General features: G+C 44.7%; 1 protein-coding gene across 3 annotated transcripts in view; it reads left to right on the top strand.

Annotated features, from left to right (window-relative positions):
- nckap5l (NCK-associated protein 5-like) overlaps positions 1–25,855 on the top strand; it is a 38,519-nt gene that overhangs the window by 9,353 nt on the left and 3,311 nt on the right. For 2 of the 3 annotated variants that reach the window (XM_088289363.1, XM_088289366.1), the window contains exons 2-11: positions 12,709–12,794; positions 17,093–17,233; positions 17,671–17,739; positions 17,812–17,850; positions 17,945–18,064; positions 18,939–19,031; positions 19,221–21,952; positions 22,672–22,804; positions 22,911–22,983; positions 23,720–23,992. In XM_088289363.1, coding sequence (XP_088145489.1) covers positions 17,093–17,233; positions 17,671–17,739; positions 17,812–17,850; positions 17,945–18,064; positions 18,939–19,031; positions 19,221–21,952; positions 22,672–22,804; positions 22,911–22,983; positions 23,720–23,992 — 3,673 coding nt within the window. In that variant the 5' untranslated portion in view covers positions 12,709–12,794. Of the gene's footprint in view, positions 1–9,222; positions 9,749–12,708; positions 12,795–17,092; positions 17,234–17,670; positions 17,740–17,811; positions 17,851–17,944; positions 18,065–18,938; positions 19,032–19,220; positions 21,953–22,671; positions 22,805–22,910; positions 22,984–23,719; positions 23,993–25,855 lie in introns of those variants that run through there. The other variant, XM_088289365.1, reaches the window with a different exon arrangement.

A 25,855-nucleotide genomic window follows, 5' to 3' on the forward strand; every position in this document is an offset into this window, starting at 1 on the left:
ACACCCTGCAATATTGTTCTTTATAAAAACATAACACTAATGACTGATTCGAAATATTTTAGAGCTTTAAACAGATTCAAAGGACATTTTGCTTCTTCTTCTTGTGTGTGCACCTTTGGCCACCAGTAGGCAGACTAATGCAAACATCAGGATATACAAGTTGTCAAAGGGGTTGCCCATTGTATGGAAAAATTATTGATATCCCAATAATGTCCGATGCAACATGCATATCGCAAAGACATGCAATAATTTTCTTCTGGAATTGTATGCTTTTATCTAATAGTTGGACAAGGGAATTCCAATTAATTGTCTCAGAGTACATCGCACTTGCTTATTTTGCCGCATGAAAAAAAATTCTTTCACGAGATAATAAAAATATAATTTCTCAAGACACGTTAAATGTCGCAATATTATCGATACCGCTGTATGTCAACAACCACATTGCATGTTTTTCCAATATCGTTCCGCACTAGTCAGTCAGTCCTCAGTAAGCCACATTAATACTCGTGGTTTTTCACAGAGGATGAAGAATATATGCCTGTGAGTATAGTGATATTTTGTGTGTGCGGGTGCGCGTGGGTGTGCGTGTGTCTGTGTGTCAAATATCCGTCACTCGAAGTGTTATTATACTGTAACAACAATACTCCTTGTTAGCCTGGCTATGATATTGTGCATTGTGTGTTAGCAGAGATTCCAAAGGCAATGCTATGTGGTTGTTTTGAAATACACACAAACTTCTCTTTTTTTATGTTTAGTTTTAGAGTGGCAAACAGATTGAAGCCTGAACACTTTTACGATCGCCCATGTCCCCAAAAACTTGTCATTTCTTAATCAACTCGCCACTCGAGATGGAATTACAAGTGTTCATGGTGGCACTTCGTAAAGCGGTTAGCACATCTGATCCACACATCCATCCATCCACTTTTTTCTTTTCTTCCTCACCCACTGGCTCTGCTGTATTAATCTCAATTTTTCTGGGAAAAAGAATCTGGCGGCACGCCTCAAACACAGCAATTTTTGGGTCACGATTTCCCTTTGGCAGACTCCGACATGAACGGTGGCCCGATGACCAAGGGGCTAGTATATGATGCTGTGTCGGGCCACCACATACCTGGCAGATGCTGAACCAATTGGGCCTGTTCAAACTTATTTTTCACTCAAATATTCAGAGTAGGGTGGGGTATTGATTCAGATCTGCAAAATCCAATCGCGTCACAAAGGCTCCATTTTCGATTTACTTCGAGTTCCGATTCAGTGAAGAATTTCATGCAGTACCAAATTTCCTTTCGCGTAGAAGACATTCTCAGGAGAACTAATGCTGCAAAAAACATGAATACTTACCTTAGGTATTGAACCAAATGCTGTTAGATTAATCATGTATGTTATTGAACGGGACCAGATGGAGAAAAAAAAGTACAAATTAAAATTAATTCCAACCACGGGGCAGCATGCTATGTGGGGAAAAAATTGGGTTAAAAAACGCACTGTAAACTCATGACGTAAAAGTATGTGTTGCAACCTTAGTGGTACTCAAAAGTCCAAAGCTAAAGAAATGACACTTAGACTCATCTAGGTTTGGTGAGATGGCTACCCTTTATTATCAATATGACTCACCAGAAGAGTATCGTGGGAAGTTAAGCATCAATTTATAGCCTTCACAACACAATGTGACAAAATATATGAAAAGGAAACTTAAATCATGTAGATGAACAGGATTTGGTAGACCTAAACAAAATGGTGGCATAGCATTTCACATTCTGTATTTTAATAATTGAAATGGATGAATCTGTCAATGAACTGTGTACATTTTTAGATTTATTTTTTATATAACCAAAGGAAATTAATTAACATTACTTTAGCTTAATTTCCTTCACAATTAGCATCCAACAAAATACCTTGAAAATGGCCTTGCAAGTATAATTGCAATCAAATCCACACTTTTTCCTCCTTCGGCCATTGTGGTTTAAAAAAACAAGAATATATTCCAGTTTTTCGAGCGGCCGCTGGGTGTCTGGTGTCGATTTGTTGATTCTGCATAGCGGTGCCCACTAACAAGTGATTATCGAATCACAGGACACGTTCGCACCTTCAGCGTTTAGAGTTGCGAGAAAGCTTTACTATCACCAACTCGAGATCTGATTGGCTATCACATTTCTAAGAGCCCGTTCACTCACACTGCACAGACACCCACACTGAAATGGATCATTCACCCCTCAAGTTCTTTTGCAAATGCCTTCGGGTCTCGAGGCTGCTGTTGCAGCGAGCTTCTCTAAGTCATATTATCCAGGCTGAATCCATGCGAGAAACCACATCGTAATTTCATCTTTTAGTCAACTTGAAACTTAAAACCGAAACCCCCAAAAATTCATCTGTCAATATTTTGTCACTCAACACTATTCAAAGAGGGACTTTTGAAAATAATTTATGAATCCGTCTGTTTGTCTGTACAGTATGTGTAATTATTTAAATTTAGCGTATATTACAATGAATACAGGGATCCAGTTGCGCTTCTTACATGGGCATCACAGCTTGGATCAAAACGACACCAGGTTGGACTGTTCATGTCAACTGGTAGTCAATGTTTTTTTTTTGGCCACCTGGAAGTATCCTGGTGTCTATTGTCTATCGTCTATTGTTTCCAAACATTATGAAAAGGCTGATATAGGACATATTGTATGGCGGTCAAAGCACCTGAAAGCTTCAGTGTGTGTTGCACACAGCCAACGGCAACGACCACTTGTCAAAATGGTTCAGACTGAGTTGAAGATGCAAAGCAAGCAAGACAAAAGGTGCTTCTGAAGCTTTATTGACAAAGCCGTAGTCCCTTGCACATCTCTCGAAAGACGCAGGGACGGCCAGAGGGGGGAGGAGTGCGCTGGGGCTTCTCTCTGTGCGCACATTAGCGTCCATTAAAGTGTCGCAGCGTCAATGGGCATTTGTACGCCGCAAGTGTGATTTGCAGCCTGAATTTGGGATGATGCGTGCCATTTCGTGCCAGGCACCACCCGTTCAAATGAACCCGCTGCTGCTGACGCAAAGGTGCGTCTTCTGTCTGCACGCAAGGTGCAGCTATTGATTTGGATCCTTATTGATTTAGCCCTCAGCTAATTTTTCAGATAATGGATAAAGCATGTTGCCCTTTCTTGGTCTCAAGTTGTTTTATATGAGAAAAGCCAAACTCTGGAATAGTCCGCCTGCCCAAATAACTGCGGCTGTGCTCTCGTCTCATAAGAAAGCTCACTTGTGTGTCTGGCCATAATCGAACCATATTGCCTCTCATGGAGCCTAAACACCCACAAGTGAAAACCGTGCTAAAAGTCTGGAGCGTTCAAGTTAGTTGATCATTTTCGGTGGTGTCTTTGTGGCAGCTGCTTGCCAATGCTGACTGAGAAAGAGAAACGGTGAAAGTAACACTTATAGATGTCAGACTGCTTGACTGACAATTAGCATTGTCCGATTCCAGTTTTGCGAATTTGGTGGCTGGGGGTCATCCGTACCTGTAGCTCCTGAAGAAGACGTAGGGTCCAGGTATCCAAGGCCCCCGCTTTGCAGTAATACATAAAATCAGATTTTTGTTGCTTTCCAGTCTAAAGCGACACCAACAGAAAATGCTAAAACTTAATTAGATTATCATTCATTTATTGGTTTGGTCCATAACGTCCTTTAGAAAATCAGCAAAACAATTGATGATTGTTTTCTAGATTTGCTAATTCTCATTTTGATGAAACACAACAATGGTTATAATCACAGATGGCTATAAACTTTTTTTTTTTTTAAATGTCATCGTCACATCGGTTTTTGAGATTTTTTTGTTTGTTTTTAAGTTTGACCAATACAATTTTTCGCAATTACAGATTTGACCGTTTATTGGAATTTACAGCTTAGATTTCGGTAAAACAATCCACCCGTTGCTGCGACTAACCCTTTGTTTATAAATTTTATTAAATATATTACATATATTCTATTACAGTAATACCCCGCTACTTCGCGGTTCACCTTTCGCGGCTTCAGTGCTTCGCGGGTCTAAAAAATATTCGGGGGCATTGTAGTTTCGCCGAGCGGCACGAGGGGGCGCTGGAGCGGTTAGACGGCCGGCGTGCGCCGAAGAGGAGAGTGGACGAAGAAGAGCAAGTTCCCCCGGACACGATTGGTGGCGACGTTTCGCGCGGTTCGGACTGTACCAGAGTTCCGGCCGGCGTGCGTGGCAGTTAAGCCGTAGAGGAGCACCTTCCCTGAGCACGGGCGGTTCCAAGCGGCCCCTAAGTTTAACCGAATGGAAGCTCCGGAGGAGGAGGGCGGGCGTGTGTCACAGTTAAGCCGAATAGGAGCACCTCTTCCGCCCGGGCAGGAGCGGAGCGGGAGGCTGTCAGTTATGAATGAATAAATAAATAAATGAAGAATGCCACCTTTCCTACCATTAGAAATATATATATATATAAATATATATATATATATATATATATATATATATATTTTTTTTTTTTTTAAGCATTTTTGAAGGTGCGCCACTACTTCGCACCTATATATATATATATATATATATATATATATATATATATATATATAAGTATTTTTTTTTTTTTTTTTTTTTTAAGGTGCGCCGCTACTTCGCGGATTTTCAGTTTTCGCGGGTGGTCTCGGTCCCCATTAACCGCGATAACCGGGGTATTACTGTATTATGATATTGTTGTGATGTAAACCTGATGTGCTAGTGGCAGATTTGGAATCAGTCAATCAAGAAAAATCATCTATTTCACATGCTTGCTTTGATTAAAACAATTATGTAAAAAATGCGTTTACCACATTTTTTTAGTTTGCGTTCTAATTTCTTGCTAAATTATATTACAGCAATAGAGAAAGTGCTTTGTTACAGTTCCAGCTGTTGTGAAATGTGCTGTATCAATAAAGTTTTATTGTATTGTACTAAAATCAGTCTGCTTTCGTAGAGCATTTGGACCTCTCAAAAGCATTTATGGACCATCAACATAATTGGATTAATAGTCGTTGAGTGTTTTCATACGATGCACCGTTGTGGTTGGCACCCACTTCGCTCACATGTCGCTTTCCGGGGGGAGACGTTTTCCACGGGCACGAGACTCCTCGCCGTCGTCTTCTTCCTTCTGCCTGCCCCTTAGTGTCCGTTACAATGAGTTTGTCAAGTAGTCAGTGCGTCGTGCTGACTAAAAGCCAGGATGGCAGAGCGTGTGACAAAAGGCCCTTTATCTCCGCAGTGGCTTGCGTTGGCTCGGGGGGAACCATGTGACCGCCTCTCATTCAGGTCAAGCCGGGCCCGTTGAGGCGCCGATCCTCAGAAGGGAATTCCCTCGGTGGCCCATTCAGCCCATAAGCATGTCGCTATGCATTAGCGTCCAACAACCCTCCATTCACGTCTTTTCAAGTCTCTGCAGTCAGTGCTTTCCATGTTCTCTCTCAATCATGAGAGAGCTGAGAGAGATTGTCAGAGCTGCCAACTATTCTGGATTGTCCGTAATTTGTTACGCAAATTTCTGAAAGTGACCTCATTTCGTCCGGAACATGTGGTGTTCCGCATATTTAAAAAACCAAAAAAAATCTTGGGTCACATTTCCCAAATTGGTTGAAAACGAGCAAAAATACTTCAATAAAATAAATTATTATGACCTGTTTGACAACACGCCGCTTCCATCGGGGGCACCGGTGAAATGTGTTGCTCGGGAAGCGAGCAGAGGAGTCCAACCTTTGCTTAATACAATCAACTTGACTTGGCCCTGATTGCTGCTAATTTTCATAATTTTCATATTCCTTATAACAGTCATTATAAGGACAGACTAATGCCAAGACACCTTATATTGGTTAGAGTCATTGTTATTGGCAATGATTCCTAATAGTTTCATGACATCTGTCATTGAAATGCGGTGATACCTATGGCAACAATCTCTTAGGGGATTGAGTTCTGGTGAGCTGGCATCAGCTAACGCGAGCAGCCGAGCCAATGCGAGCAGCTGAGCTAGCGCGAGGCAGTTGAACTAGCGCGAGCTAGCGCCTTGTAGTGCGGCGCGCCTAGTATATGAAATCTTTTTTTGGCTGCCAGGATGGCCGAGTGGTCTAAGGCGCCGCGTTCAGGACCCAGTCTCCCCAGGAGGCCTGGGTTCGAATCTCGAATTTCCCCATTGTGGGACTAATAAAGGGAATATTATTATTATTATTATTATTATTATGGTAGTATGGTACCACGGCACACAACGGCACCGCTTTAATTTGTTACGTCAATAGGTTACTCCTCCTTGACCTTTTCACAACATTTTTTCTCATGGACCCTGTCTGTTCTCTCTCAAGTGATGTGTGGTAAAGATGAGTTTATTGTTTTGGCTACCTTTCAAACAAGTACCTGTAGAAATCTACAAGTCTTTGCTCCTTTTGCTATCCAACACACATGTTCTTTGCTAGCTTCCTCACCATATTACACGTTACAATATCAGTGGTGAGAAACAATCACGGATGCGTACAGAAGAGTTCAAAGTTGGTTGAAAGCGAACGACTATATGCTCATCCGAATTGCTGCTAGTTTGAATCGAACAAATTCCGCCCATTCAAGTGCAAGCACAGACAATTCTCTGCTAATGACAAATTTATTCGTCCTTGAATAACAAACGCCATCACGCTGTAGTTTGTTGTGATAATGTCAGTTTCATAATAATTTGTTGGAATTCGCTAGACGGCCAGTGAAGCGTAGCTAATAGTGAGTGATGTTTTGAATCATTTGTTTTGGTTTTGGTATGTAAAGTACAAAGTATGTCTCGGGAAAATGTTTTTTTTTTTTTTTTAAGAAAAAAGTAAAAAAAAAAAAACTACCTATGGGGCAAAAACGTATTTAGTCAGCCACCAATTGTGCAAGTTCTCCCACTTAAAAAGTTGAGAGAGAACTGTAATTTTTATCAGACGTATAGCTCAACTATGAGTGATAAAAGGAAGAAAAAAACTCCAGAAAATGTTTCATTTTTAAAGAACTTATTTGAAAATTATGGTGGGAAATGAGTATTTGGCTACCTAGAAACAAGCAAGATTTCAGGCTCTCATACTTTCAGACATGCAACGCTCCTCTTTCGTCCACTCTACCTGCAGAGCTAGGCACTTAACCCTATTTTGCTGGTCGATCCTGCGTCCGTGACCTGGGCACCCTTCTGTCATCCTCCCTCCCTGCGTCCCCATCCATACTCATCCATCCATCCATCCATCCTCTGTACCGCTTCTCCTCACTAGGGTCGCCTATCCCAGCTATCTTCGGGCAATAGGCGGGGGACACCCTGAACTGGTTGCCAGCCAATTGCTGGGCACACAGAGACGAACAACCATCAGCGCTCACACTCATTCCTAGGGGCAATTTAGAGTGTTCAATCGGCCTGCCATGGATGTTTTTGGAATGTGGGAGGAGACCAGAGTACCTGGAGGAAACCCACGCAAGCACGGGGAGAACATGCAAACTCCACACAGGATGGCGCCTGATGCTGTCTCTCACTGTGAGGCCATCGTGCTCACCAGTCGGCCACCATCCATACTCGTCCTTTTAAAACGCTTCTGTCCTTGCATTTCACCAGTGTCCCCACTTCCTCCCAAAAAATCATCCGTGCATGACTAGCAGAGTTTTCATAATTCATAAACTATATTTAAAGCTCAGTAGCTGGCTAATTTCCTATTCACATCCACTAACCGTAGTTTACAGACTACAAAACACACCTGATTAAAATCTACAATTGCAAAATTGTGCCGTAAAAACGGATTTGTACATGCATTAGCCACTTTTTACTAAAAGCAGTGGGTCTCCATCTTATTAAATGGGTTATTTTCTAGATTATAAACATGACATTTTTTAACCCCCCAATGATAGCAAACACAGCTATTGTTACACAGTGTGCTGCAACCTTCTTCAACTCTTGTCACACGAGGCAAATTCACAGATGGTTCGCACAGTGCCAATGGCTGTACTTATTGCACTTCATCCCTTTGGTCAAATTAAATGCAACTTAAGATACTTATTTTGGCTCTCAATTGCTTCTTCACACAGCCGCCTCAGGCGCACTTGTCATGAGTGACGCCACATCACATCCTCAAAAGAAACACACACATGCACACACGCACACACAAACTGTATGACAGGAAGACTGGACACTACGGCAACAGGAAGACAGTGCTGGTTTGAGCTGCACAATGTGGGTGGGAAGCACATGTCCAGCCCAGATCAAAGAAACAATGCGGAAAGCACATCCATAGATCTATGAATCATATTGACATTTACATATTCATTTCTATAGTACTTGCACATATCACTAAAATCACAAGTGAGCTGGAGACTATGGCTGTTTTATATCTAATATTTTTAGAGCCTTATGTATCTGTTGGAGACGTGATGGGCATATATTTTACTAGGCCTGTCAACATTTTTTTTGTTTTTTTTTAATAGTTATTTAATGTGATATGTGGCTGCTGGTAGAGGTTGGCCTGGCAGCCCCGATTCATCTGCATGTGTCTGGCTCATAGAGTGAAACCTCGTGACACTGCGCGCATCACTTTAAGCAAAAGTCATGTGACCGATTTAGCCGCTGTGTCGCTCATCATTTCCTGTCACAGAGGTGTCGAACTTCATGTGGAAGTGCATCTTTCAAAGGTGTTGCGTCTCTGCCAAAAGAATCACGCATCTTTTGAAGTACAATTCTTCCCTTCAAGCCCCTGTGTTCACGAGATGTCGATTCAAAGATATTTTAAACTTGAAGATAGAAATAATACAATACAAATGTACCAAAATAATATTGCACATATGCAGTAAGTTGCCATGATGTGTAAGCTCTAGCAACTGTCCATATTGCCAAAGTACCAACACCGTATCTATACAGTTTGTCCAATGTGTTGCAACTCTTCCATTACTAGCAGTGTGCTAAGATCACATCACACTGGCCAGGACACGGCATCTTTAAAGCATGCTAACAAGGTTTGGGGGTGTGGAGGTTAATCGTAATAATACCAGAAGAGTCAAACAAATGAAAGTTGACTTATTTTGGTTCATGAGGAATCAAATGTCAAGCTTTAGCTCATCTGTGTTGACGTGTTGTATCGCTTTTTTTTTTTTTTTTTATGAGGCCAACTCCACACACTAAGGATGCCAAATTCGACTCCTAACCTCAAAACTGTGAGGCGGATGTGCACACCACTTGTCCACTGTGCAGCCCCATTGAGAAGTGATCCAGAGAGACAATCCTCTTAGCACAGAGCTTTTTTTTCCCGCCTCATGTGCAGAAAGGATATCCTCTCTGGCTCGCTCTGCTATTCCTTTGTGCTCTCCATCGAGGGGTCTCAGCCACCTCTGCCACCGCAACCCCCTCTCTCTCTTCTGTACGGCAGCTGCAGGGTTAATGTGTAGCAGAGGCAGGAGTTGTAAGGGGGAGAGAGGAGGAGGCGACATGCGAGCGAGGAGGTAGGGGGCTGGTCTACAGCTGTTGTAGTAGGGAATCTGCGCTTGGCTCGGAGGAAGACTTCCTCGCTCGTTCACTCGTCCTGGAACAATGGGAGACGCGTCCGCCTCCGCAGACGCCCGGCCGGCGTTTGCTCCCCGCAAAGGGCTTCCTCGTTCTTGAGGGCACGACAGTAGAAAGTCAGTGGTCTCATCCCCGAAATGCGAGGACGCGGCCTCTCTCGCCTCTTTGGTGACTTGCTTCCACGCTGCGGGCTGCAGAGCTCTGCTGCTGACCGGATGACAGGAAACACGCCAGCCGCCAAGGTGAGCCGCGCGTTGGGACCGCATGGAGCGAGCGCGCTCTTTGTCCACAAGCTTGACAAGAACTCATTTGTGCTTGACATCACACATCAGAAGTGCGACTTTGATGCGCGTGTAGCGTTTACAAGTGAGGGCAATAGTGTCCATACGGGTGACGCAGGTAGGCTTGTTTTGGTTGGAGCCAACAAAGCCTTGTAAATCTGTCAAGCGACTTTACAGTGTGTGCCAAACAAAAACAAGACACGAGCGGCAGAGATGGACGATGATGCATTTCCTCCTCTATGTTTGTGTGTGTGTGTGTGTGTGTGAGATCTCTCCCAGTAGGTCGTATATGGCCAACATCCAACCTTTCAGGAGCTCCCTTCCCCCAACTTCCCCAGCCCCCCACCAGCCCAAATATTGCTTGTGTACCATTCGTCTCGGTTGGCGTAGCCAAACATCAGACAGGAAGCATCCCCCACATCCTCGCCCACCCGCCTGATTCCGTCTCCCCCACATCGTCACATCTCTTTGATATTCATCTCAAACTTGAGCTTGCAGACAATGGCGGCCAAGAATGGCGCCTGAATTTGGCCTACATTTTTTTTCCGGGAATATTTTGGATGAGTGGGAGGGTTCGTCTCGCCTCACTGTTTACATGGTTTGCCGACACACTGGAAGTGTTGACTGCGAAATGTTGGCAACGGGGAAGGTTGGCGTATGACGATGGTTGACACAGCCTAGCAGCCTGCACCAAATCCCCGAGAGTGCGACCGACGCGATTTAAGGAGCTTTTGTGCACTTGAGTCGCCTTGGAATATTTTTTGCACTCATTCCATGAATCTCGGTCTCCCAAAACCGTCCTCGGTATTTGGTCTCTGTCTATGGCAGCCCCGGATAGTCAATGAGGTGTCAGTTGTGATTTTGGGGTGAGGGGGTGGGCACTCATGTGATCACGCACCTCATAGCTCGGGGGCTTAGTTTTTGTCTAGTACACCAGGTGTAGCAAGAAGCCGGCCCAGATGATCTGCCCCGTGTTCTATTAAAACCCAGACTGGGAGGGCAGATGCTCCACACCTCTAATCTCATTTCACTTTGACATGAGCTCCGAGGATCAGGCACAGCTCACTTGAAGACGCCTATCGGAAAGGAGGAATTAAGGCGCGAGCTTGACGGCCAAACAAATCACAGATGAGCCTGAAATGCGCTGGCGTCCCATTTAGGAAAAGTGAAAGGTCACTGGGTTAAAAAGCCAATTCCAGCAGGGCTGTCCCGATCACCTGTTTTTGCACTCGAGTCTTGGGGACCTAAATTTGAGGATCTGCTGATCTCGAGTCCCGATCTGATGTATTAAGGACAAAAAAAGACTGCATCCAAATTGTCTATTTGCTACAAAATCATCCCAAAAAGACACCTGCATTGCTTGTGGCATAGTGGTTTAAACCAAATAAAAAATGTTAAATCCTTTTTTTCCGGGAGGGGGGGGGAGCACAAAAGTTTTTAAGGTGAAGAATTGAATTGTTTGTGTTGTGCAGATCTATCCTTTACGCTCGGCAAAATGTTACTTGACGCTATCTTCACGTCATCTTCCCGCAACATTACCAAAACATTTCTCCACTGTCTGGGTTTACTTCTACTGTTTACATTTGTGTTGCGTAGAAGAAAACCTAGATATTGTGTATATACAGTATTTTTCTTTTGACAATATCTGTCTATCTCTGGATTATTTTATTGCTTTGCCACCCTTAAAAATAAAAATATTTATATAATTAAAAAAAGACAATTTAAAAAGATTGAAAACCCCATTTCTACTCCCCGATTCTCATCAGCTGAAAATGACGGCCCGACTTCCGATCACGTGATCAATATCAGGACATCACTAGTTCCATATGTCTGGAAAATTTCAAGTAAAGGTTCAGGTATACATTTTCCTTGGTGGCTCCCCTTCCCCACTTTTGAGGGCATTACAAGAAATAAGTATACTGTTGGGTTGCGAATAATGAACTGCAATTTCGTCGGTGAACACTGTAAACCCCCCAAAAAATGCAAATAAAGAGGATAGTTGTTATCCACTACTGAATTATTCATTCCCGGTTCCTTCATTTGGTTTCCTGATGACTCGCGGTGAAAGCTGAGGAGGAGCGCTTGTGTGGGTGGGAAGGTGGTTGGGCTTTTTGTGGTCTCTCGAGGCCGGCGGGGTTCCTTTCGTCTCGGTGTGCTTGTCACTGTTCGAGCACGGCCAAGGTTGTGGACACTTTCCTCGCTTTGTCACCTGCTGGTGGATTGGCTGGCAGACTGCCAGAATAGCTTATTCTTCTCGTTTCATTTTTTTAGTTTGTGATTCAAAGAATGACCCTCCCTCTCAGTGGTGCCATTTCATTTATTAATTTATCAATCACACAGTTTATGAGGTTAACGAGCGAAAAGGCATTATTCTGTCATTTCTTTTTCTCTTGAGTTACACGCACGAATGTGAGTGATAATGCGAGATGGTGGCAGCAAACTTGACAACGGCAAGTCGCAGCAATTCTGCTAAAAAAGAGGCTTCAAGATGTTTATTACCACTCCTAGTGGTAATTTCAAAACAAAACAAAGAGAATTGGACAAATATTTAATACTATTTAATTAAACCCCATCAGTAGGCCTTACTAAAGTCCGCTGGTACAAAACGCCATAGCCGGTAACGAAACTGGCATCCACAGTGCCCTATTATAACCCCTTAGGCAACAGAACTAGGAACACAAATGTTTTTATAATGGGTGTTAAGCACAAATTTTGGAATCCACTATCTCTGGCACCTGGCCCAAACCTCATAAATCACAATTTGGTAAATGTCATATTTTTTCAAAAATCTGTGCTATATTGAGCAATCATGCTGTATTGGGGGGTACAAGATTTTGCCTTTCGCCAGTGATGTATCTGCCCGCAACCAACGAAGAATGAATCAATGAAAAAAATGTTGTTTTTTTTTTTTGTCTTCTCAGCTCTTTGCTTCTGTTGTTGGGAGAGCGAGGCACCTGACGCCAGTTTGACACCTCTTGATGGCTCAAAAGGAGAGCGAAAACTACAGGTGAGTGTGTGTGTGCATGCGTGCGTGTAGGTGTGTGTGTGTTGTGTGCACGCATGTGTGAGCGCACTGACTGTCCTTCACAAAAGGCTGACAAATGAGTGAAGGGTATTTCTATCCCGTGCAGTCAATTTCTCCATTGATTTATTGATCGTCCCCAAAGCCAATCAATGGTAATATGGAGTGTTGCTGCTGGCAAAAAAATTACGGCTGCAACTAACAATTATTTTGGATTGACCAATTATGTTGTTTGATTCATCAATGAATTGGGCAAGATGATACAATTACTTGTTTAATCCATAACTTCTTCGTGTGCCTCCTCTTCGTCATCTGATGTGTTGATGTCCCCGGGACCAACGATAAAAGTAGTCTAGTGTTGTGTGTCGACGCGCGCCCTTGAAAAGCAAAATGGGCTTTTGCGCTACGTGGCTGCTGGCCGACTCACTTGAAAGGACGCTCGGTTGTTGCTTTGCGCTGTATTTCGCTCTTCCTCTGGTGTCCGCTTGCACTTTGTGTGCTGATGAATGCACACCAGCATGCTGGCCCTCATATTCTTCTGGTGCTGGTATCCCTCCGAGTCATTTGAGGGGCAACAAAAGCAGCTCATGCTCACTTGGCTAAGAGGCAATCATACAATCTGCTCTGCTTTGTCTAGTGACACCTCAACACTCTTCCTTTACACTTACTGCATCCTACATGACATGAGGTGAAAATAAATACGTAAATGTGACCTCCATATACAGCTCTGGAAAAAGAATAATGTCCATCGGGCACCCATCCATCCATTATCTGTTCCGCTTCTCCTCACAAAAGTCGCGGGGGGTGCTGGAGCCTATCCCAGCTATCATTAGGCAGATTCAGATTTCAGAGTTTCCAATCAACCTACCATGCATGATTTTGGAATGTGGGAGGAAAGCGGAGTACCCGGAGGAAACCCACGCAGGCATGGGGAGAACATGCAAACTCAACACAATAGGGCCGGTGTCGGAATCGAAACCTGGACCTCTGCGCTGTGAGGTGGGCGTTTCAAACAGTCGGTCGCCGTGCAAAGGACAATATTGAGACTGTGCAAAATGGGAGGCAATTAGAAAAATTAAACAATAATAAATAGTGCTCCAAATGAATCTAATCTGTTAATAGATTATTCTGTTAATTTATTTTGTGATTAATTGAATTGGATATAATTTTTTTTTTAATTTTCCATCCCTTTAATCAAAATCAGGCCATGATTTTAAATTGACAGTGCAGGAAATGCACAAATAATAAATTCACGATGATTCAGTTAATGGTTTGGTCCGTAATGTTGATCAGAAAATCCCAAAAATTGTTTACCAGCTAAAAGCAGTTGTTTGCAAATGTTTTATTTGGATTTAAAACAAAGAAAATCAGTCTGCTTTCCTGGAGGACGTCATAAATGGGAAAATATAGTTAAGATGGAGAAAATGCAGAGAATTCTTAAGATTAACAAGCTCTTGAAACGAGTCAGTTCAATCAAACTAGAAGTGAGCGCATCAGAAATTAAAAACAAAATGTTCTTTTTACCCAAATGTATTTCAATAAATGGCAAAATCTCAGAATGAAATAATTTTGCAGCGGCCCCAACACCAGTGTAGTGTTGAACAATTTCTCGTTGTTTGTGATGTGTTGTTTTCTCATGAACGCAAACCACAGCAGCTGCAGCAGCAAAGTTCAACTTATATTTAGCATCCCTTTTGTTGTCTTTTGGCGCATGCTGTCATTTCAACGCCAACTGAAAAGCTGCGCTCATTAGGGTCAAACATAGCTCATGCCAACCACTTCTTTTCTTACGCGAGAGGAATTGATCGGTCCTTTGACTGTACGTATAGTATGGACTCGAAACGCGACTCTGATTACCACTCAGGATGGTCAGCGGGGGTTTACGCAGGCCGCATCGGCAACGTTCGATAATCTTCCTGTAAACACTTTGCACACTGCTCCGGTTACACAAATGACGGGCACGCGTCTTCCACTCATGGAACCATTTGTTCCTAACTATCTTTTCGAGCTGCAGTGGCCCCCTATGTTTTTTTGGACTGTGATTAAGTGATGCACTTCTCATGAAAGGTCAAAAGGCAAATTTCACACACTATGTACAAACTTTCACATATTTTCAAGTATCTAACACAGCGGGGATGACTATTTCTGAACAAGCCCATGATGTCATTATTTCTAAGAACGAGGTGTGACTCACATTTTTGTTTGGGTGTCTTTCTTCAGCGGTGCTGTGAAATGTAGCGCTTGAGTCCCACTAAATGATTTGCAGTTAATTATGATGTTCATGGATTCACATCACTTTTTTGTGGCTCGCAAAGGAGCACCTCAAGTTGCTCATTTTCTTTCATGACGCTGGATGAAATCAAAGACTTCCAGTATGGCGTGATCTGTTCTCCAGGGTAGCTTTCCCTGCACCCTGGACTTCTTTTGCGGCGTCAAGTCATAATTGTTGTAATTAGCAGAAGCCCTGCAGCGCGCTCCACCTCATCTTGCTAACTTTGTTATCTACCCTCGGTAGTGTACTGCGTTAATAATATTCTCAGAAATGTTGATTTTAATCCAACTGAATTTGGTTAAGTTCCTTTCCTCAAGAGATGTAAACAACGTTTAATTGGATATTTTGGTTTCTGACACTTTTGAGAACATGGCCCAGCAATGCTGTTCCTGATAAAACATAAGAGGAGTGTAAAGATGGGGGAACTCTTCACTGCGCTTGAGAGCATAAAGATTAGACTGCGGAGCAATGAAAACAAGGTCATGTGGTCTGATGAGACCAGATTGACCCTGTTCTGTCGGCATCAGAGTAAGAAGTAAGGCAGATGTATCGTCATGTAGCCATTAGAGAGTCCCCATTTATTGGTGATTGCTTGGAGTTGATTGTTGTGTCTTCAAGGGAAATGACGATAAAATGGTTGATGTGCCAGAGAACCTATTGACTAAAACAGGGACAATAACTCGCGTGTTCAATGTTGCGCCACCAAATAGAGAAGGTTTACTTTTCTAGGAAAAAACGAGGGAATGTCATAAATAGTTTTACGGAGAGAATCGCAAGACATAGTAGTTACTTCTTAAATGTAACAATCCATCAACCTGAATTTAGGACTCCAAAGTAGACTCAACACAATAGCATACAAAATGGTTTCATAACAAAAAGCGCACGTCGACTTGAAACAAATACTATGAGTACAACAACTAAACTGAAAGAGATGGACCAAGCCACAGCCAAAGGATGACGCGAGAAACAAAAACAGAATCTAATCTGCACAAGATTAGAAATACCAAGAACTAGTAAAAAAAAAAATCAAAGTACGTTAGCCTACTTGAGGAGAAAACCGGACCACACCAAGTAATGACTACAAGTATCAAAACTCGAGAACAAGAAATCCAAATGGCTATGGGAGCAAGCAAAGTGATAGTGTAATCCATAATCTTCCTCGTGCTTTTGTTGATTGTCATGTGAGGCTCCGCCCACTAGTAGTCCCGCAGCAAACTGAGCACACAGGCACAGAACAGGTACATGACACAGAAGGCACAAAACCACAGACATTTTTTCACAGCCACGCGATGTATAAAATATTTGTTTGGGTTTAGCTTCACCTCAATTAGTGAAACAAAATAGCTCACCTGCTAGCTATTCATGTCACCGTCAAAGCGCACATCTGTGCCAAATACGAGTTCCAGAAAAAAAATCATACGCCATTCCTGTTATGCTCTTTTGATCCATGCCAGACTTTCCAGGATGTCTAGTTTCGAATCACCTGTTAGAATGTCCATTTTTCCATTTCCACCAGCTTGATATTTGATAAAAGCATTTTCCTAAAGTGACCCATAATACATTAAAGGAGGTCCATGTGTCAATTGTTATTCTTTTAGACAGGTACTGCAGAAGCTGAATCATTTTTTAAAAACTCTGTAGTTCAACAGTAGATAAAGACAATTAGTATATTTGGAAGATAGTCTTGGCTCAGGTCAAAATTGACCCAGAACATATTATGTGGTCATGGAAAATGAAGAATATGTAATGGTGAAGACAGTCTTACTTAACCAACACCCCCCCCCCCCGCCCCCCCTTCACACCAACGTCGTTAAACAAAAATGTCACAAGAAGCATTCATACTGAAAGAACGATGATCTTGTTTTTACTCGCAAATTTGCTTGACACAGTGTGAAACTTGTGCCTGTTTAGTTGAACACAAAGATGTTGTTCATTTGAAAAAATGGAAACAGGCGCTGGTCTTGTAAGACAAACACGGTGCAATGACGAACATTCCCATGTGTCGTTCCAGATGAGAACAATGTCGGATGAGGCGGAGCAGAGAATGTGCGACGAGGACTTTTGCTCGGACGAGGAGGGCGAAGAGGCGGACGTGGAGTCGTACTTGGAGGACAACAGCGGTGAGCTCATGGACCGGCTCAAGGAGCTGGAGGTGAGCAACATGCACCAAAATACATGCCAACGCTCTCCTTAATTATAGTGTAGCCATCACCTTTGCTAATTAAAATCGGATGCATATAATTCTGCCATGAAGTCGATGTGAAGACTTGCATACTGTGAGCGCAAAGGTTTTGTTTTTTGCTGCTGTTTTGTGATTATCTTCGGATTATGTCACTGCACGGGTCATTGGTGCCGTCACGTTGTTTTTCTCTCTTTTCTGGGTCTGCCGTCTTTTTAAATGTTTTACTGTATGATGGCATTCCAAACACAATGCAACTAATAAATTGCTCATACATATAAGACAAAACGGTGACAGTAGTAATATTCAGGACATGCCTGTTGCATACAAAATGGGCTTTGGCAATCCTGTCATTTGAATGGAAATTGGATTTTTCTCATTGAGTCTGCGTTTTGTCTTTTCTCTATCAGGCAGAAAACTCAGCCCTGATGTTGGCTAATGAGAGTCAGAGAGAAGCATATGAGAGATGCCTGGATGAGGTGAATTCATGTGGAAACGCAAACGTCAAATTGTTGTGTGGAGAGACAAATAAAAGGTGTTTTTGCTTGCAGGTGGCTAACCATGTGGTCCAAGCTCTCCTCAATCAGAAGGTAGCGTACGCTCGCATTCGCAGTGGCGTTTTAGTGAGTCTGCGTCATTATCTGAGCGGTGTGCGCGTGCTTGTCTGTGTGTTTGACGGAACAGGATCTGAGGGAAGAATGCATCAAGTTGAAGATGTTGGTGTTCGACCTAGAGAAACAGAACCGAGCACTTTGTGAGCTATTTCAGCAGAAACTGCCCAATCACCCCACTGCTCACTACCAGGTGACTAAATTATTTTTTTCGCTTGTCTATACAGTATATCCATCCATCCATCCATCTTCTGTACCGCTTCTCCTCACTAGGGTCGCGGGGGGTGCTGGAGCCTATCCCAGCTATCTTCGGGCAGTAGGCGGGGGACACCCTGAATTGGTTGCCAGCCAATTGCAGGGCACACAGAGACGAACAACCATCCGCACTCACACTCATTCCTGGGGGCAATTTAGAGTGTTCAATCAACCTGCCATGCATGTTTTTGGAATGTGGGAGGAAACCGGAGTACCCGGAGGAAACCCATGCAAGCACGGAGAGAACATTCAAACTCCACACAGGAAGGCCGGAGCCGGGATTGGTCCCACGCCCGATGCTGTCTCTCACTGTGAGGCCATCGTGCTAACCAGTCGGCCACCGTGCCACCCTCTATACAGTATAGTGTTTTTTTTTTGTTTGTTTGTTTTTGTTTTGCACTAAAGCTTTTCACTATTGCTCGCCCACCTGGGTGTTCCTTCAAGCTCAAATCCACTTGGGTCTGGGAGCTGGTGGGTTCTACACAGATCTTAGCTGTTCCAAGTATCGCACTCTTCTGCATGGAGATGCCATGTTCATATAACAATGTTTGGACCGTGATGTTGACATGTCGCGTAACCACGTTTTCGGCCTGAGGAGGGGGCAGCGCGACTTATCGTTTAGAGGCTGAATGAATTCGTACATTCTCTTATCTGAGAACACAAAGTAATTTACCTCCTACATCGCAGAGATGGCAATGCTAAAACAACTCTAGCTCATGTTTACTTCCGGGTGGCACAAAGTGATGGCACTGCAAGTTTGGCCGCCCCTGGTGTATACGCTCACCGTCTCATGAGTGTCTGCCTGCCTCCAGGTCCAGGCGGGATCCCTCCCAGACTACAATGCACAGCTGCACAATGACTCCGCCAAGCATTTGGAGGCTGCTCAGACCGAAGCACAAGCCAAGGTAAAAATTGCAACACAGCCTGAAAACACATGACATCATAAGCCCCAATATGAAGCCTCTGACATTTGCGCCTCTATTGTTTGTGTAAAGGGCCCATGTGGCTAATCTCCCTTGCATTCTTTTCCTGTACGCATGCACTCAAAGGTCTTTTGTGATGCTGATTGAATTCTCGCTCTGTCCTGTCCAAAGGGGAACGGCTACCGCACTCAGCACTCCTCTCCGGGCCCTCGGGGCCCTGCCACCTCCATGGAGGCTCTTTCTCCCTTCTTTAAGAAGAAAGCACACATCCTTGAAGTCCTGCGCAAGATGGAAGAGACGGACCCTCTCAAGTTCCACCCAGCCCCAGCAAGCTTGTCTTTCTGCGACTACAGCCAGGTGCTCGTGTCCACAGAGGCCGTGTTGGCCTCGGCAGACACGCTACAGTGCAAATCCCAGCAGACGCGCTGCCATTGCTCCCGCTCTGACGCCGACGCACTCCAACACGTCAACGGTGACGGGGCGATGATGTGTGAGGGGGGGAACACCTGCTGTTTACACTGCAAGCGGAGCACAGACGGATCTCCGAAGCCATGTGTCCACCCCTGCGCCACCCAAAGCTGCAGTGCGGCTGCAGCCACTACCAACGAATGTTCCACAAAGAGCCGAACGGCAGAATGTGTCCCGCCGTCCAAGCACTGCGCCAAGAATGAATCGCACTTGAAACTAGCAAATGATGAAGGCGCTGCCGATAAGAGCCCGGAGGCAATGGAGCAGAAGCTGGACAGCCAAGAACTCACTGGCTTCTCTCCAGTACCCCAGCTACCCAGTTCAGAAGGCACCCACATCTCCCACTGTGACGCCGAGGCAGGCAATGGTGTTCCCACCAGCTCCTCCCTCGACACGACGTCCAACGATGCATCCTCTGTCCCGGATAAGGATGACGCGGATCTGGAGGTCGTGCGAGCCGGTGCCTCTGTAAGCCCAAGCCCCTCCTGCCTCAATGACGTGAAAACCGCCGCCATCAACTCACCGTCCAAACTGCTCAAGTTCCTGAAGATCCCCTCCATAGGGGACAAGTGTCAAGCCTCGAGTCCCGCTGTCCGCCTGAGCCCCCAACTCACCCGCAGCTCCAGGATCCCTTGTCGCACCAACAACTACGAAGTGTACCACTCTCCCGTTCCCACCCGTCGAGCCACCACCACAGAGCGGTGCAGGCAACCGCCGCCGCCGCCCACCAGGTCCGAATCGTACCCCGCCACTCACTCGGCACCGACATCCCCCCCGCAACCCGAAGATGCCTGCCCCGCACCTGTTAAAGATGCTCGGAACAGCTTTGCAGCATCCAAAACCAAGATAGTTGCCCCCTCATGCACGGCTTCACCCCACAAACTAGCTCAGAGTATCCCGCTTTATGAAAACATACATGACCTGACCCCTAACCCACGGATGGAGGAACCCGCTCACGCTGTTGAGAAAAGAACCACTCTTCCATCTCAAACCAAAACCAACAGTGGCGAACGGAAACTGGTTAAGTCGCTTCCTGAAAGTGTCCTCGCTGCGTCACCTCAGCGAAAGCAGTCGTCATCCTCTACGTCCGAGTCCACGTCAGACGACGACGACGACGATTCCGACAGTCCGGTGTGGGTGAACCATCACAGCCTGCCCAACTCATCGACCCTCGCTAGCGCTCAGTGCCGTGCCGATTACTCGCAGATTCGAGAGGAGGGCGGCGCACAGAGCTGTGAGGCTACCCAGCCGCCACTTCCTGCCAGAAGGAACGACTCTTCCATCCCCAAAAGGCCTGCGGCGAGTGCGGCGAGATCACAAGCCGATTCCAGCCATCACGCGTTTAAAGACAGGCTGGCAGCACTTGGCAAGCTGAGGAGCTCGGAGGACTTACAGGGGGGCTTAAGGCCAATCGACGTAGCCAACGAGGTAGTCGAGGACAGGAGTAAGACAGCGGAGAGGCACATTGAGCTGCACAAGGAGGAGCAGAGACATTCAAAGTATACAGACTCGTTGGATGGGAAAGTTCGGAGTAGTGGAGGGGGGTTGAAGTACCCGGGTTCCTCTCAGCCAATCTCTTCCGGTCTGGTTAAACAGGAGCTGTGTGTGAGCTCCAAGACCAAGATTGGGCTATTGTCGCCCAATGCCGATGCTCCGCAGGTACTGCGAAACAACATAAAGTGTCCCGGCGCACTCAATCTACCCTACAATGTGAAATCCGGTCCTCAAAGTAGCAACAGTCCCAGCAAAATCCCGCCAAAGTCACCGTCCAAACCTTGCCAGGGTCCCTCCGTCCACCGAGCAGGCAAACCCACAGACGCTCCGCGGTACTCCTCCAAGTCAGAGGAGAGAACCAAAATCAGCGGCAAAGGGAAAAAGAATCCAATGTTTGGAGACAGCCTCCCACCGCCTCCTCCCAGGCCTCCGACATCTGAAGGCGAAAACACACCACCGTCCGTGCCCAGCCCGCAGTCGGCCATCGAGCAAAAGGTGATGAAGGGCATCGAGGAGAACATGCTCAAGCTGCAAGAGCAGGATCGAGGCGTGCAGCCCACTGAGGCCAGGCAGAAGGCGTCCAATGGGATCGCCAGCTGGTTCGGACGCAAGAAGAGCAAGCTGCCCGCCCTTAGCCGCAAGGCGGACGCTGCCAAAGCCAAAGACGAGAAACGTGAGTGGAAGATCAACATTACGTCGGTGGGCAAGGATTCGGTAAAGATGGCCAGCAGGTGTCGAGAAGGAGTGGAAGGCCTGAACATCTCCACGCTGATGGAGAAGGCGGAAGGGCTGCGGAGGGCGCTGGAGGAAGAGAGGGCATACGTGGAGAGGTCGGGCAGGGGTCACTCGTGCGAGGTGGTGATGGACCAGGCTCAGGGACAGCTGGCCGTCATGTACCGAGGCGGCCGCTCCGACAACTTCATGCAGCAGCTGCTCAACAGGTGGGCACTCGACAGGATTTAAACCCGACGCGCATCGTGTACTGCGACTGAACACAAATGAAACCTCAATGTGGTCTGCATTGTTCTGCGACTGTTTTTTTATTTATTTATTTTGTTTGATTGTTTTTTTTTTTGGGGGGGGGGGGGTGGAAGTGATCTGGCTGCTCTTCAAAATTTGAACTGCATTGCAACATTGTTGATTCTTGTTGCAATCAAAAATGCCATGACGTACCACAAGCTTTTGCAACAAAAATAACATTTCTGATCTGGCCAACCGCACTAGCGCGCACACACACGCACACACACACACACATACACACATATATATATATATATATATATATATATACTTTTTAATTATTTTTAACTATATTTCTGTTTTCATATGTACCTGCGGCTAATAAGCAATGTGTGAAGAGTCTCTGTCACCAAGTGCAGCCAATGAATGGAGCCGCGGGCTGAATGAATTAATACATTCTGTCTCCGGTTTTTCTTGAAATCAACTGTTCTTGTTTCCAACGTCTCTCTTCATGGCAGATTTTGTAAAACACATGACTCGCACTGGGTGACAGATGATCTTTTTCTTTCACTTGATGTCTTCCTTCCAAACTCCAAAAACACCCTTCTTGGGTTTATTGAAGACTAAATCGTCGCTGGGACAAGTGGGGACCCCAGTTTGACACCCACTGACCTTAAGACTTGGTTCTTGGTGCTTGTAGAGTGGACGGCAAGGAAGTCGTGAGTTTGCCGCAGCGAAGACTCTCGTTCGACTGCAAGACTTCAAGGCCTGTGTTCGGTCATCAAAGCGATGTCGTCATCAGCCATGCCGGCGCCGTGGACAACGTGGAAAAGGTTAGTGGTGGTGGCGGTCGTCTTCTCCACTTGGGGTGTCTCCTTTCAAGCCTCGATCAAAAACAAGGAACGTCTTTCTGTGTGCGCGTGTGCTTCTGCCATGCAGGTGGCTCATCGACTGGGCAAGATCACGTCAGATGAGAATCTTGTGGATTCGGTTCATTCGCAACACTTTTCAGGTGAGGACAGATGTCAAGGCCAACATGATATTAATGTATACATTAAATATAGATGAAATCTAACTCTAATTTGTGACCAGATTCATATGTTCAGCTCTGGATCAAACAGCTATACTGATTTTTTTCTGTTCAACTCCTTGTGTTCGAATAGCCAGTTGTGCAAAAGGATTGAAACAGTCTGAATTTAAGAGTTTACACATGGTCAAAATAAATTCAATAGTAAAGATCATATATAAATGCCTTGTCGGTTCATCCTGCAATTTCAACCAAAAGTCCAACATCCACATTTTTTTGCGAGTAGTAGATTTTTGCTAACTACAAAAGTCATGGAAAATTGTGGTATGTAAATATTGAAGTATGCAAATATTGTTCAATTAATGCTGAAAACGAATTTGGTGACAATTTTTATATATTTTTTGGTAATATCTGTCTGCGGGCTGAACGTTTACAAGTGTTGGCAAAGGTTGCGTAAGTCTTCCTTCAAGGTTGCGAACTTTGAACATGTTCAAAATTTTCTTGTGATCAGAAAAAACAAAACTGTTTGGAAAATGTTTGGCAAACATCTGCGACCGTGAACGAACCCTGATGAGAACTCAACATATGCTACCTTTGCCAAAAGGTTGACTGTGATGGAGCCATGCTGAACCAGGTTCAAAACGCCAATATGGGTCCAAATGCCGATTATCTCTCCTCAGACAATCCCTTTATATTGTTTGATCTTGTCTCGCCACCACAGGTTCCGGCGCCTCCACATACACGCTGGACAGCGGCATCGGCACGTTCCCGCTCCCTGACTGCAGCGGCGGGGCGACGGGAAGAGGCCTGTCCAAGAGCAGGGCCGAGCAGCGGCCCTCGGGCTCACCGGGGAGGGCCGGGCGACGGGCCCGCACCCTGGACAGGGAGCCCGCGTCGCAGGACGAGTGCTACGCGGCGCACAAGCAGCCTCTTCCGAACGCAATGCATGTCTCCAAAATGGAAGGAAGAGGCTCGGCTGGCGTCATTTGTGAAGGTAAACGTTCACGCTACGCCATGAGAAGTGCTCACTTGTTTGTCTTGCCTTGGCAGAGGTCGCTTGGTGCTTTAACCTTCTAATGTTGAACTATGTCTAACGTCAAGCCAGTTTCATGATTGACTTTCACATTTATGCAGTGACGGCAATTTTTTTTTCTGTAGTAGGGCTGCAACTCACGATTACTGTCTAATTTTAATCAGAGATGGCTTTACACGTGCATTTTTCCCACTAATTAAAAAAAAAGTCTGTTTTTTCAGCACATTAGGTTTTTGTGATATTTTAATTTTTTGTTTTAGTTTGGCCTATAAATGTTTGCGCAATTTATTTTTTACCGTTGTAATTTATAGCTCTGACATGTCAGAAAAAAATCCCCCCGTTGCTGAACCTAACCCTTCATTCATAAATATTATTATTATTATTATTATTATTAATATTGTTACGAGAACCTGAAAAAACAGGGGCCAATTTGGAATTGACGCAAAAATTATGTTAAAAATAAATAAATAAATCGAATTTACTTTGATTTATGCTTTCATCTCTGAAGAAAAAAAATAAAGTAATTTTCTTTTTTCCATCCCATTATTTGAAAATTGTATAATTTCTAATTGACGGTGCAGTATATTCACAAACATATTATGATTCACTTAATGGTTTGATAATGCTACATCGGTATCATATTGCAAAAATGTAATGTCATTGTTTTCCATCCATCCATTGATGCTTGCAAATGTTCTCTGACGTCACTCGGCCAAGCCATTTCCGATTGGGCATTGCACCTTCTGACATCACTGGAGGCTGCTCTCGAATTGAACATTTTTCTCTTCCTCCTTGCGCGTCGTCACACCATTCTGTCTTTGAGCCCTCACAGCACAGCTCCCATTGACAATAAATAGGTTTGTCAACGGCGCGGTGCATGTTGCTAAGCGATATGACCTCAAATCACATGTGCAAGTCATAAGGACAGAAGTCCTGGTTTGCCCAACTGGGTAGAACCGGTTTTGAGCCTCGTGTTCCGAGTCCTGGCGGATTTCACCAGCCACATTGTTTTCTCCCAATTTTATGAAAGTCTCGTCCCCGCGCCCTGTTTTATTTATTTATTTATTTATTTATTAAGTCCGGTTACCAGCCAGTTGTTTGGTCCATGTGTATGAACGTCCCGCAGTTGTCATAGCAATTCATACAATAAACCAATTTAAAATGAATTTAACTGTTTAACAGATTGACTAGCAATTATTGTATTGTGTGGCACCTGTTGCCAGTGTCTAGCGCTAGCTGCTAGTTGTGTTAGCAAGTTAATCGAGCTAAATGACTCTGCACGTTTTGGCATCAAAATTGCGCGTTTGATGACGCAGATCCAACACGTGGCGATAGTTGATGACGTCAGACGCTCTGTCCCAAGTCTGCAATTTTTGTTTTCTTGGAGCCTGTACGTGCACTTCCACGACACTTCAAAGAGGACCGTCGGGTGTAGTAGGGATTGGAAATGGGATTGGGCCTTTGATGCTGACAGCCTGACACAGTTGCAGTTCCTGCTGATCACTTTTGAGGCTTACTCAAGTGTGTTGTTTTAGCCGACAAAATTGCCACTGTGGTTCTGACTTCGTCACACAAGCCAAGTCTCAGGAGAGAGATTGAAATGAATTCTTGCTTATGTTTACAGACAAGAAAATTGTGTGCTGCTATGCACAGTTTGAATGCAAGTATAAAATGTTGATTATCTAAAAAGGAAAACTTAGTTTGCTGTTTAAGTGGAGATGTTTTTTGGGCTTCTTTATCTTTAACCAAGTAAAAAAAATATTTAAATATTAAATATTTGATTTCGATTATTCGATAGAATTTTCTGTAGGCTATCCGAACATC

Source organism: Idiotropiscis lumnitzeri, chromosome 3 (assembly GCF_059441095.1).
Source record: "Idiotropiscis lumnitzeri isolate Australia: NSW breed Sydney's pygmy pipehorse chromosome 3, RoL_Ilum_1.0, whole genome shotgun sequence".
Taxonomy (NCBI): Eukaryota; Metazoa; Chordata; class Actinopteri; order Syngnathiformes; family Syngnathidae; genus Idiotropiscis; species Idiotropiscis lumnitzeri.